This window comes from Trematomus bernacchii, unplaced genomic scaffold (assembly GCF_902827165.1).
Source record: "Trematomus bernacchii unplaced genomic scaffold, fTreBer1.1, whole genome shotgun sequence".
Classification (NCBI taxonomy): domain Eukaryota; kingdom Metazoa; phylum Chordata; class Actinopteri; order Perciformes; family Nototheniidae; genus Trematomus; species Trematomus bernacchii.
This window is the reverse complement of record NW_022987942.1, coordinates 4004530-4019305: the sequence shown is the minus strand read 5'-3', so window position 1 is coordinate 4019305 and position 14776 is coordinate 4004530. Positions and strand designations below refer to the sequence as shown.

The following is a 14776-nucleotide window of genomic DNA, read 5'->3' as shown; positions in this document are numbered from 1 at the left end:
CGGTACTGGATTATGAGCTGGCTTCCTGACCTTGCGTTTCTTTGAGGTCTTTTGGAGGCTCCGTGGACCTCCAAACGCCAGACGGGATCCCAAAAAAGGGTCAGAGAATGGAGACTGGCACTCGGGGCTACGTGCAAAAACTCTGAGCCATTCAGGCAACGAGCTCCTCAGCCATGGCATGTTAGACACCGCCATCTGTGCCTTCTTGAGGATAGCCTCTTTGTCCTTTCTTGACGAGGTTCCACTCCACTCGACATAGTAACATTGAAGGGTAAAGTCTAGATCGAACAGATCTACCTTAAAATCTTCAAAATCCGCTGGGTCCATATTTGGTCGGTTCATTCTGTAAGGAATGCGTGGAAGGGTAGGACCCAAATGCAGACTATCAGAAAAGGTAAACGGTCTTGAAACAAAAACGAGCTTTATTCTTAAAGCTTAACAATAGCATGGCATGAAACTAGTGATGACGAGATGAAGCCGAGGCTTCGGAGCGTGTGTCGAGTAATCGCCGAAGCTTTCTGTGAAGCCTGTGTCGAGGCTTGTATCATTTGGGGGCCAGTGACGTCATCGATGACAAACGAAGCCTCGTTTGTCGATACCACGTGACTGCTTCAGGAAGCGATTCAGATCTTGGCGCGAGCTTCTGACAGATAAAAAGCCATGGGATTCGATTCAAGATGTGTGATCCTTGTGAGAGGAAAACACTTGTCGTTTTGCCAGTTTTGGTTGTACGATATTTTTGCTACTTGCAAAGTTAGAATGGAGCCAGCTAAGAAGAGAAAGACTTCCCCTATGTGGGAATACTTTGATCAGATTTCACACAATAAGGTAAGGTTTGCATACATGGTTTATTACAACAATGTATTATGTTAGATTTTGTATGGTTCATTTTTTTACTTTTTCTATTTCATTCAAAGGTGAAGTGTTTATTGTGCTCCAGGGAACTGGGGTACAGTAACAATACTTCATCCATGCTAAGGCATTATCGTGCCATGCATGAGATGAAGGAGGGACATGCAGGTGATGCAGGTGGACCTGCTCAAGGTTTGTCATTTAATATTTTGGAATAATATACTATAATATACTATAATTTAACCATGTTAACTTCACTTTATCATGCAAATAAAAGAAAGTTACAAGATACTCATTCTTAACACAGCTTACCCCCCCCCCCCCAGGTACCAGGCCTACCAGAAAACAGGATCTGGATGAGGCCTTGGTCAACCTGATTGTGAAGGATACACAGCCATTCAGTGTTGTGGAGGATGTGGGATTCAGGGCATTTGTGGCCTTATTGGATCCAAACTATGTCATCCCCAAGCGACAGGTGTGTAAGACTTCATGTATAGAGCAAAATTGTTTATTTTTTCATGGCATTTGACAATTAACCAGTGAATTAACCATCCCCTCTTTTAGGCTGTTAAGGCTATGGTGGAGGCCAAGTATGCTCTAGAAAGGAGCAAGGCCATAGCTGACATGCAGAAGGTGGTTGCAGTGAGCTTGACCTCTGGCAAGTTAAACCCTTGTTCTTTTCCAGTTTTCGAACATATATTGCTTCTTTTGTCTTTATAGAAGGCAGCAGACATTTACATTTATTTATGTATAGATGTAACAACAAGATACTATATTGACACATTGTTTTTATTATTATATACAGTCATTTTAAAACACTTACTGGTGTAAAATTCTGTTCATACAGGATGACAAATACATTTGACATCTTTTACCTTTTTGTATCATTATTTCCAGTATTTTTAGTATGTCAAAGATTACAAATAATATGTGGCTGTTTTACACCTGTTCACCAACAGGGGGTCTTGTGAGCACATGAAGCCCATGATGAAGCTTCATGAGATGAACCTTTTAGCGAACCGATTTGCTGGAAAGCTTCAAAGCTTCATGAGGCTTCATCTCGTCATCACTACATGAAACACATAGGTTCTATAGAAAACTGACCGTGACCAACATGGTGGGAGACAGGAGAAACAAACAATGAACCGACAGGGGAACACAGGAAGAGACAAGACTAAATACAGAGAGGGGTAATCACAAGACGAGACACAGCTGGGGTAAGGGAGGCAGAAACACAAGGGCAACAGGTGAACACAATCAAACAATCAGACACACCAGGGAAACTAAGACAGGAAGGCAAACACAGGAAGAAGGAACAGAGAAGACACGAGGAAAACATTTCAAAACAAAACAGGAAACCAGAAAAAGACAAGACAAAACACAACACAGACAGATCGTGACAGCGTCATCTCAGCCACAGGTCAACAGACTGGCCCTGGAAAAGCATTATTAACCAGGTAATTGGCGGGTAATTAGACCATTGTTTGTTGGCACTTAACTAGTATGCACTATCGCTTGCCGACCAACATGATTTATGAGTCATAATTCATATTCTACCACTCTAATTACATCCTCTCCCCCTATTATTGCTGCTCTGTTAATGGTGATGTCTTAGTGACGCATATAGGGGACATTTTCAGCCTTTTTTGCGAAGGGAAAGGAAAGAAATATATACACTTTTAACAATTTTTTAAACTGAACAAGAATGGTTTACAGACCAGGATTGTGTAAATCTGTGTCAACAACAACAACAAAAACTTGAAGACAAACGTTACAGATTTAAAGTAACAGTGTGCACTTAGATGTTTAAAAGGCTAACCTGTTACATACTGGAAACTAAAAAGATTTATTTAGAAATACTTGTTTATTTTTGCACATCACTAGCCATTACCAGCATCTAATTGTGCTAATGCAGCTCAATTACCACCAACCCTCTGAGGCCGGTCATTATTTCATTGCATTTGACTATTAGGGTTGATATTTGGTCATTTGACTATTATTGCAATGAGTCTCATTGTAAGGAAATGGGCAAATATAGCACCAAATGTGTTTATGCATATTAACTCATTTAAATTCCTAGCACAGGAGCAGCGAGACTACATTGGCTTGGCATCGCAGTTAGAGCTGCATTTCACTGTTTGAGGTGCGTTGAGCATTACACGGTTTATTTTGGTCCTATTTGTGCAGGATTAGCGGCCACAAAAGCCATGCAATCCTTTTCTGAATGACTCCCTCAGTGTATCCAATATCTTGGCTCTCATTTCACTGTAGAGTATGATGTAACTGCTATGCTGGTGATGCACCACTCCAATACACATATGAACTAAAGCACATTCAACCATTGAGCCACATCATTTCCTTCCATCGCAAACTTTTTATATTAATAATAATAATACATTTTATCTATCAAGCGCTTTATCAAGTGCTTGAAGACACTTTACAGAGGTAAGAAAAAATATGATAAGATGTACAAGTACATGTTGTCGATCACACATTAAAAGCTAATCCAAAAAGGTGACTTTTGGTTAGTGTTTTGAAGGTGGGGGGGTCAGTACAGTCTCTGATTTGTGGTGGGAGTGAGTTCCAGAGGGTGGGGGCATCTATGGAGAATGCTCTGTCACCCCAGGTCCGGTGCAAAATCCAGGATTTGATTTCTGAGAGAGTTGGTGAGTGTGGAGTGGGTTGTATTGTATTGCTGTATATTGAAATATTGAAATATAATGGACATCATTACCAAATGGAAGGCTAATATAAGATCCCCTCCGAAGTGCAGGCAGCATTAACAGTTGGCACAAAGCTGCTGAAAAGTTGTATTTGACACTCACCACATTGGTTTAATATAACTCACCGTGGGTGTGTGATTGTACTGATATACACTGTATTCCTCCCCAGCTTAGAGGAGACAGGCACAGTGTGGCATTCGTGTAATAAGTACATTGGAGCTTCTTAATATAACTCAAGATTGGATGGCTGTAGCGTGCTTCAGCCCTGAGGAAAGAACGTTATGTTTGTCATGAGTGTGAGATGCTCCGTGAGCTGGTGTCCGCCCACCAGTGACGACTCCTGCTTTGGCTAGGAAGCTCACTATCGGATCCAACTTAAGTTGCATACAAATTGGCTTCAGACTTCTGCTTCAGGAGATAGGGTTTGCCAGGCCGGTGAAACCTCCACGGCAGCACAGGGTTCAGACGGGGGCCAGCACGGCATCATCTGTAGGCATTAACCTGTAGGGTTAGTATGCTTTATATCTGCTGGGTTCAATGTAGGTCTGCTCTTACTATCTTTAGGTTTTCCTTGTGTTTTTCATACTTTCAAACTTCACACCTAATCCAATGTTAGGCTATTGCAATAACACCTACCTGTATCAGTGAGTGCGAAATTACTTTGCGGTCAAATACATGAAGAGGCAAAAGCTCGATACTCAGATTTACTCAGTGATGTTCTTAAAGCAAAGTAATTGTCGTCTGTTAAAAACTATTTGATGATTGTTTTTCTACTTTATAATATTGATCCTAATTTCAGTGTTCTGTTGTAGGTCTATAGTGGATAGTTGTACAATTTTAGTTCTTCATTCTGTGTTCTTTATTAGGATCCCTATTAGTACTAGCATGAGCTATTCTTCCTGGGGTCCGCACACACATAGTCAAACAGCTCATAATTTCATGTAATTATTAACAATTCAGTATGAACTGAAAACAACAAGTACCATCCTTTTTATAACCATCATTAAGCCATCATTAAGCTCGTCCCTGTGCTGCCAGCATGTCCGCGATTGTGGCCACCTTTGTCTTTGGGTCTTTCAGCGGCGGAACTGTTGTGTGCCTGCAAAACTGCTGGAAACAGTGACAACTGGGTGGACAGCCGTTCCATGTCAACATCACCTGTGTACATGTCGACCACATTTTGGGGGATGTTGATGCTGCCGAATCCCAGGGGACTGTTTACTGCTGTGAGGAGTACCTGTTCCATGCTCATCAGCAGATGCGGTTGGTTAAACCTGCGAGTCAGCTCAGAAGTGAGCAGGTCAACTACCTCAAAGAACTGGCTCCTGAAGTAGTCCTCTGGATTTACCCACTGATGAGGCGCATCCCCATCATCATAACGGCGTGGAGCGCGCCGCCTTGGAGGAAGAGCCGGTGCCTGGACCAGGTCGTTCATGGCCGTTCTTTGGGCATCTTCAAAGATGCTGTGGAATGCCTCTGTGGACCTCAGGTTTGTGTAGTGTGTCTGGAGCATCTGCACTGCTGACTCAACTGTCTCTGCTGAGAGGTCTGTGGACAGGAGCACCCGAGCCACCTCTTCCGCAGAAGAAAACAGTTTAAGACACACTTTCAATCCAAAGAAAACACTGAATTGAGTCATCAATGCCTGCAGCCCTGGTGCTTTTTTGCTTGCTTCTGTGTTCCCCCCCATTCGGATTATTTCATCCAAAGTGTCGTACACAGCTTCGTAATTAGCAAGCAAGGATTTTATTGCACTGCCTCTGGCTGTCCAGCGAGTGGGGCAGAGCGGTTTGAGGCCACTGACATGAGGAGAGGCAGCATCGCTAATGGTTTTAAAGATGGCAAGTCGTTTTGGTGAGTTATTGATTATCTCATGTATGTCGTGAAGGCACCACAATGTTGCACTTTGAAGCAGCTTCTTGAAGTATTAGGTTTAAACTGTGATTGGTGCAATGCATTGAGACTGCTTTGGGATTGATGTCTTTGAAACATTTGGCCACACCTGACATTTGTCCCTGTAGAACAGATGCGCCATCGTAGGTTTGCCCTCTCATTCAAATTCAAATTCAAAAGCTTTTATTGTCATTGTACAGAATACAACGAGATTTATAGTTTATTGCTCCAGCTAGTGCTTTAAAAACAGACATATTAAAACACATATTAAAAGGTCTGACAGTTACGACCAGCAAGTAGCGCACACAGCTTCGGATCGTCATGTAGATGACCAGGATTTATAAATAAATGAATAAAATAGAATTATGATAAAATATATATGATAAATATTACAGTATATACATAGAGACAGACCATGATTATTGCACAGTGGGGATATGGGGGGTTATTTTTGTGTGTTTAATGTCCTAATGGCCCATGGGAAGAAACTGTTTGTGAGTCTGGAGGTGCGGGCTTTCAGTGAACGGTAGCGCCGGCCCGAGGGCAGCAGGTCGAACAGATGACGGGCTGGGTGGGATGAGTCCTTCAGGATGGAACTGGTCCTCCTGAGGCAGCGAGAGCTGGTCATGTCTTCCAGGGAGGGCAGAGGGCAGCCAATAATCCTCTGGGCCGTGTTAATGACCCTCTGCAGAGCCTTCCTGTCGGCAGCCGAGCACCCTGCATACCAAGCAGAGATGCAGTATGTGAGGACGCTCTCAACTGTAGAGCGATAGAAGGTCACCAGCAGCTTCTGAGCAGTCTCAGGAAGTATAGTCGCTGCTGGGCCTTCTTTATCACTGCCGTGGTGTTTGTGGACCAGGTGAACTCCTGGGAGATGTGGACTCCCAGGAATTTAAATGAAGGCACCCTCTCTACACAGTCCCCGTTAATGTAGAGGGGGGCGTGGACTATGCTGGTTCTCCTGAAATCGATGATGATTTCTTTAGTTTTTATTGAGTTAAGCAGTAGGTTGTTGACCGCGCACCACTCCGTCAGTTTCCGGACCTCTTCTCTATAGGCTGTCTCCCAAGACACAAGGGATCCCAGCGGCTGGGAATGTTAAGCCGTTGCCAGATTTTCAATTTCAGGATTTAACCATCGGCGCTTCATTCACAAATACAGAAAGACAAGTTTCATGGACTTTCAGTACTTCAGTTGTGTTTTGGTGAAGAGCATTTGAACACATATTTGTTATGGTTTTCACAGGCTACTACAGTATAACGAAAAAACATCAATATTTTAGATCAAATAAAGTATATCTAATCTTGTAATTCAATAATATATAGTCTTTATATATTAAATAATCATAATAATAATGTAAATGTTTACACTTCTTTATTTGTTATGCTCATACTTTTACCTTTACAATAGTTTGCTTTAATATGCAGTATATTTTTTGTAATATTTGTTTTGGTGTTTGCTTCCTCCTGCTCCCTTTCGGACACATACTGTATGATTTATTATTATTATTAATATGAAGATATTATTAAGATAAGATAAGATAAGATGTTACTTTATTGATAGAACATTTTTGTTTAGAGTTCTCTGCTGTCCCACGGTAATTGAGAAGGCTCACATTCCGACCATTATTTAAAACAATAGGCGCTTTCACACCGTCTACAGTTTGATTTGCATAGAGGGAGCTGTGGCTGAATGGCCGGCGATTAGGTGTGGCGCATTTATCATTAGGTGATCAGAGCTGCCTGCCTGCCGTCAGATTTCATTTAAAAAACAGGTCTGATTTTAAGATCCTAAAATAAATACACATAGCCTATATATTTTTTCTAATATTGTTGTGGTCACGTGACTTTGTTTAAAATCCAAGGGTGTAACTTTGGTTTGAGAAGTGGGGGGGGGGGGACACGAAACACAATTAAACATTTTTCCGATTTAATTCAATTTCCTGCCTTTCTACAAATATATTAGGGACTATGGTGTTAAAAAATCCAAGAAAAATGTGTAGTGTAGGGTTGGGAGGGTTACTTTGTAAATGTAATCAGTTACTGATTACTGAATACATGGCTCTGAAAGTAATCCGAATACAGTTACAGTTAGGCCTACGTGTCTTAAGTAACGTATTCAGATTACTTTTAGATTACTTTTGGATTACTTTCTTTTTCCATCACAGATGGGTATATTTTGGTGTACAGGAGACACAAAAAGCAAAATGAAACTGAACGTGTTTTTACTGTTTTAATGGCTTATCAAGAGCACAACTGAAACATAACATCTGAAACGATGTAACAACATAATACACTTTTTGGGGATGCAGCTTGGGATGTGAGGAGTGAGGGACATGGCTTAGAACGGGCGTGTCGCCTTCTGTCCTGCCAGTGTTCGCAGGACATGAATTAAAATGTCGAACTCGGACTTCATTTTAAGGACATTTCGGCCAGGGGTGTAGAGCTATATTTGTTTAAGCCTATTGTATGATAACTGTGTGATTACTATTTCTTTTCAAATGCATATATGCCACCCATTGGTACACTGTGGACCTCTGTGTCGCCTGTCAGCTCAACATGATGCAGTTTAAACAATATAATAATAAAAATGCTGTGCAGTCCCGCATACAGCGGGACACCTGGTCACCCTACACACACACACACGGTGCTGCCCCTCACACACGCTTCAAATCAAGTTGCATAAATGCTTGAGCTACGTTTTTATTATAATTACTGTGAAATCTGCCTATTATGTTTTTGTCATTATTACAACAAATACACACTTGCAACTGATAACACTGGCAATGATTTTATATTTATTAGACTGTTAAAAAAAAAATCATGCTTCAAATAAGTGGGGGTACGGCGTACCCCCGCGTCCAACGCCCACTACACCACTGCCTTTATATGATCATTATAGTTATAAAAAATTAAGAGAATAGATTTATCTATTCTCTTAAAGTATTAAATACTATATGACAGTAAAAAAAGTTGTTATTAATAAACAAGAATACAGTTTAAAAGGGGAGTGATTTGTAAAATATCCATAAAGAAAAATAAAATCTGCTTACAGTTCTGTTTCATATGGGTGTTGAGAGATGTATCCATACAGTAGATCTCCTAATGTTGCTCTCAAAGTGCACCAGATTGATGCTTTTAACTTCAATATTAAAAAAAATAATCTGGAAATTAAGCATCTTTCTCTCAAAGTTGCAGTAGATGAATGAAAAAACCCACAGAGCAAGCCTGAAAATCGACGACTTCAGAATCACACTTGAGTGAAGATAATAAAATATAAATAATAAATATGTTTATAAGCATTCAGTCAAAAAAACATTTGTAAGAACATATTTTGACAAGTAATTAATCTCATTAAAATATCTAATGTTAGTAACTATTAAAGAAACAATGGGGACAATTCTGTTTTAATGTAGTTTTACCATTGTAACTGCTGTGCAGACATACTGATAAAATAGGGCTTCTATAATTACCTTAAATAAACTCACTAAGAGGAAGTAAAGTCCCCTGGTTTGTGACAACATGTGAAGTCAACAGATAGTCACTCAGAGGGGGGTACTATTTCTTTTAAAATGCATATAGCCTATGCCACCCATTTACATGTACACTGCTCTTCCCGTCAAGAATTTGAATTTGAATAGACTTAGTTTGGTCACTCATTTTTAATCACACACGTCTCCCCGTCCCGAAAATAATAAAACACTTCACTGAACATAAAAACATAAAAGTCAACTTTTATGTTGACTTTGTGACTTTTATGTTGAGTGTCACTTGCAATGACAGTGTTGTGTTTTTATTTTATGAACCTTTTACATTAAAAATGGTTGTTGAATATATCAAATCAAATCAAATCAAGTTTTATTTATATAGCACATTTTTAAACGATTTTTGGTCGAGTGCTGTACATATAATAAAAATACTCTACAGTAAAGACACTTCACAGCAAATACAACAGCACAGTTTGTGCAGAATATCAGTATGAGAAAACGACACCCTCTGTCCTTAGACCCTCACATCGTATAAGGAAAAACTTCCGGAGAAAAACCCACAGTTTAAAGGGAAAAATGGGAGAAATCTCAGGGAGAGCAACAGAGGAGGGATCCCTCTCCCAGGACGGACAGAATATCAATATTATTATGAATATGGATAGTGGCTATGGCTGATGGGCCATTAGGTGTATAAACACACAGCTGAGAGCTGCCGTTTCATTCAGACTGTTTAAAAAACGGTAACAACGGACTATTTTTCTTAGCGGATGCATGTAAATTTAAATCAATACATACAACTATTTTTTAAATCAATAAAAAATGTTTCTAAATCCATAAAAGCATTTCAATTAATATTGGGAGTCATGTTGTTACTTTGTTGAGAATGTGGCCATGTAATAAGCGGGATAATGTGCGGCGATTTGGTCATTATGGGGAAAAGAAAAAGTGTGTTATGTAATGCTGTGTAATGTTGCATTGCATATTTACCTGCAATAACCTGTTCTTGTAAAAAGTACATTTATTCTGTAAATGTTAAGAACATATCATTGTTTTATGTGTACTTATGGAGAAATGTATTTTGTTTCAGTTTCACACTTCTTATCATTAAAATCCCTGCCAAATTCAACACCTGCCTGTTCCTTGGAGGAATGATGCTGAGGAGAGTTTAGCTGGCTGTTAAGTTTCAATATCCATACATTGAAACGAGAACAGTACACGCCCCAATGTTATATTTAACTAATATTTAACTCCCCCACCGCGGATAAAAGCATGTTAAGAAGCTCTTTTTCTCTAATTCCACAACGTTGGATTGAAAGAACATTAGGAGAACGGATTAATAGGCTGTTCATGGTTAACGTGTGTTGCTAACTTTATCCGGTATCCTAGCCTAATCTGTTATCTGTAAACGTTCCCTACATTTACTGATTTAGGGATAATCCACTAACATCCTTTAATACAAATGTTCATTTGACTCAGATGTGCTGATAATATCCGCAATATAAATCTTTAAACGTCTTCTTACCTTTAAAAGTCCATCACGAACGGTCTATTATGCTGCAACTCTACTGTGCTGCTAGCCGCAGATCGTGGAACTCTCAATAGTTCCCCCGGAAGTCAGCGGCAAGCTAACTTCCGGGGAACTATTGACGGCTCCACGATCCGCCATTGCTGTAAAAAAACTGGTCCATTGGAGTGAACGGAGATGTCGTAACTCTTCTATTATATGGCTCTGGTAACAGCATGGTAACACGCTGTTACCATGACCACGCCCCCCTCCTTTGCAGGGGGGCGTGGTCAGCTGCAGCTCAGACAGGGCTGGAGGAGAGCAAAATAGAGCAAAATGAGGCATGGCTAAAATGCATGATCTGTTTGGTATTTTGAAAAAAAAACTTCACAGACATGTTTTATATAGGTATGGCCCTACAATATATTATTGAAATATAGCATGATAGGTCCACTTTAAGTTAAATTGGCTGCTGAGTAGGCTCAATTTTTCTTTTGTTTCTTGCATGATCATAAAAAAATCCCCGCTGGCTTCACATTCCTAACCAGTGTTGGGTTTAACGCGTTACAAAAGTAACGGAGTTACAGTAATGTATTACTTTTTGCTGTAACGAAGTAATGTAACGCATTACTAATGAAATTTGGGTAATATACTACCCGTTACAATTCTCAGTAACGCAGTTACAACACATTTTAACCCGAAATTAAATGGTGTTTTGTTTTTTAAGAATTTACCAACATCGCGAGACATTCCGACACCAGAGAAAAATTGTGCGGGTAGATTAGTAAGCCTGGTGTTTACCCTTCAGGCTCATCAAGATCCCTCCACTTCGCGTCGGGTTCCGTCGGGTAATGACCGCCTCGCTGCACATTATCCCGCTTATTACACGGCCATATACTAAACAAACTATAGAGCCCATTCCGTCCTGCCTTCTTCTGGTGATTTATCTGACGTCCAGCGCTCCGTCTTTTAACCTCTTTTCCTTTCTCTTTCTTGATCCTCCTTAGCAACCTTCATTATAGTCCTTGACAGTGGTCTGTACTGCTGTATTAACAACGTGTCACATGTTAAGAATTTACAATCAGAATCGAGTATTCATCTAAGCCGTGTAATAAAGGTTGTTAGTAGCCTAAGGTGTTGTGCACACGGGAACATTTGCGTTTATGCACAGTATGCTTTTTCAAAAAAGTCTTCCGTTCACATGCATTCGTTTCATTTAACGTGTCTGTTCAAACGAGACCGCTGGACATGCTGTAGTACATATGCCGGGACTGTAAGTGGCGCTGTAACTTCCGCCACAAAATACACCAAAAGCAGCGAAGAAGACCCCGGAGCAGCCCGGAGCAATGTTGCCATGGCTACCCTTCTGTTTATGCCCCGCGGTGGATTTAGCAACATGTAGTTCATGTAATTCTCCATGTCCACTTGTTGCTGATGGTTGTGGTAGAGGAGCTGTAGATTTTGCACTAATATCTGTAGCATGGTCAGTAGCAGTAGCTACTGACAGGAGGAAGTGTGTGTGGCGATTGCTGGTATTCAGCGGGATATAGTAATGTCCTCAGCATGTAAATATATGGATAAATGCAACGGGGAAGTTAACTGAAAGAAACCGAATCTGTGGATATTGCATCGACCGACCAAGAAGCACGTCTCCGTGGAGAGGACGCGCTCAGAAAGAGAGATATTCTCTACAAACACCGGGTGAGATCGCTCCTCTGAAACACGCCGGTCCTCGTGTTTCCTTTTTTTGTGTGGATTATAGCCTGAATAGGCCTACAAACATTTCTCTTTTTGCCGCCGACGGGCACAGGAGCAATGAACAATAATGGCCTGGATTAGGCAGTAAAGACAATTTTGGTGTATCGCAGAGCGGACTGTTTAATTTTGTTTGTGTTGTTTGGCTGGAAAATTGTCAATATAATGGATCAATGCATGACATCTGACTCTGTTTATTTTGTTTAAGGAGTATATTGGGCGTTAACAATTCTGGTTTTCCTTTTATAATATTATTTCATTCAAGAACCCCTTGTTCGTTTAATTAACACAGCTATTTTTGATAGTTGATCGTTACAGATGGCTACTGGCCATGCTACAGCAGTGAGCAGGAGAGGTGGGGCTATCGTTATTTTTTCAGGAAATATTCGTATAGAGGCGATTACACGGACTCGTTTGACCCCACAGAGAGTTTTGTTTGCAAATCTATCCACCTTGGGACCCGTTATCGTTTGTGGGGTCCGTTTCTATCGGCCTCATGTAAATAATAGGGCTATACACAAGAGAAACTATGCAGATACAAGCCGTTTTGTCCTCGTGTAAACGGCACCTTAATGGCCTACACAGTTCTTATGTTATACCACATTGCCCTTTACTGGATGTATAACAAGCTGCACTAAACTACATTTTAGCATTTAAAATACCTAGCCATTCTTTTGCGGTTATTTCGGTAAAGTAACTCAAATGTAATATAAAAGTAGTGTAACTCATTACATTTCAGATACAGTAATATTGTAATGTAACTTATTACTTAAAAAAGACAGTAATAAGTAATATGTACTGTATTACATTTTGGAAGTAACTTGCCCAACACTGTTCCTAACACAGTCCACCAAAACGAGAACGCGGCTGTTGTGGTCAATATTGCATTTAGCAAGAGTGTCTTTTAAGGTGGTAAAAAGAGATTCGGCATCCAATCTGTCAGCTGGAGTAAAATGTAAAGATTCCTCCACAACTTCTTCATCTTTTACATGCACTACCACAGACACTTGTTCAGTTTTACTGAGGTCCCTACTCTCATCTACCATAAATGCAAACAATCCAGCATCTTTAATTTCATCATTAATCTGATCCCTCATCATATTTGCCAATATGCCAAGTATTTCATCCTGAATATCATGATGCATGTATTTAGCATTTCGAGGATTATCTGTAATTTGAAACTGTTTCGTCAACTTTGCCCATGAGGTGTAGAAGCTCAATTCAGTTTCCCTTGTTGACAGCCATGTCATTTTCGATGTCACCTCTCTGCGCTAGTCCCTGATGTGCTGTGAAACGCTAAGACTCCACGACTGCTCTCATGTACTGTCCAGGCTTGGAATGTTGTCATTTTAGGGGCAAGGCCATTTGGCCTTTGGTGTCACACATTTTTTTAGGGCACAAAGGCCACATGCCAGGGCACAAAGGCCATTGAGGGAAACATTTGGATTTGGAGCTTACAAATAAATAGCCACACTCGTCACTCACGCTGCCACACTCGTCGATCAGAGCGAGCGGAGCGCATTTTCTCATCCGCCTCACGGAGCGTGGAAAGTGAGGGGCAGGGCTGCCTCACTTCCGTCGGCGTGGAGAGGAGGTTTATCTGTGCTGTGCTGCTGTGTGGAGGTTTTTCCCCGGGAAGTCGCGGAGAGACGGAGCGGCTGCACATTGTTGCTCGGGCTGGGGCCTCCTTTTCCACCTGTCCAGTTTGTGCTGTGGCGGGGACCTGCTTCCACTTGTCGTGTGCTGCTGTCCTGGCGAGATTTTGCCCCGGGGACGGGGGCGTAACGGAGAGACCAGAGCGGCTTCGCGTTCGGGCTGCGGCCTGCTTTACACCTGCTGTAGCGGAGGCCTGTATCCACCTGCTCCACCTGTCGTGCTCTACAGTGCCGAGGAGGTTTTACCACGGGGATATCGCGAAGAGACCGGAGCGCCTCTACGTTTCGGGCTGGACCTGCTTCGCCTATCCTGTACTGCTGTGCTGAGGAAGATTTTCACCGGGGACATCGCGGAGAGACCGGAGCGCCTCTACGCCTCGAGCTGGGCCTGCTTCGCCTATCCTGCTGTGCTGAGGAGGTTTTGCACCGGGGATATCGCGGAGAGACCGGAGCGCCTCCACGTTTCGGGCCTGCTTGTGCGCCTATCCGGATGCTGTGCTGGTCTGGGAAAATGGCCCCTATCGTGATTCTGCTATGCCTGTTAGCTATTTTGGACAATGAGAAGTTCTATCGTCATCCTGAGAAGTCGACTGGGTTCAGGTCTGTTCTACCACCCGCAGTGGAGATCCCCTGTAAAGGTTCGGATGTGTTATACAAACAATTACTGGTTGCCTTGTCACAGACATTCAGTTCGACAAATGTTTGTCTTTCTCACTTGCCTGCTATGATGGTTCTTCAGGACTGCTTCTTGAACTCTAATCTCACTTTCGCGGAGTTTGCTGGTGACTTTAAAGCAGATGACAATGTATGTGTGTTGGTTAAGAGGAAAAGGTGCTTGTTTTTTTTGCTATTATTACTATCAGGGAATGTACAACTAAACCCTGGACCGCCCAGTAGCAGTAGTAGT

General features: G+C 41.5%; 1 protein-coding gene across 1 annotated transcript; it reads left to right on the top strand.

Moving 5' to 3' along the window:
- Positions 1-461: 461 nt before the first annotated feature.
- LOC117470775 (zinc finger BED domain-containing protein 4-like) lies at positions 462-1918 on the top strand. Its single transcript, XM_034115648.1, has 4 exons — positions 462-828; positions 918-1044; positions 1179-1327; positions 1417-1918. Exons 1-4 carry the CDS (start codon positions 661-663, stop codon positions 1570-1572), a joined length of 600 nt encoding a protein of 199 aa, XP_033971539.1. The 5' UTR covers positions 462-660; the 3' UTR covers positions 1573-1918.
- Positions 1919-14776: the final 12858 nt, after the last annotated feature.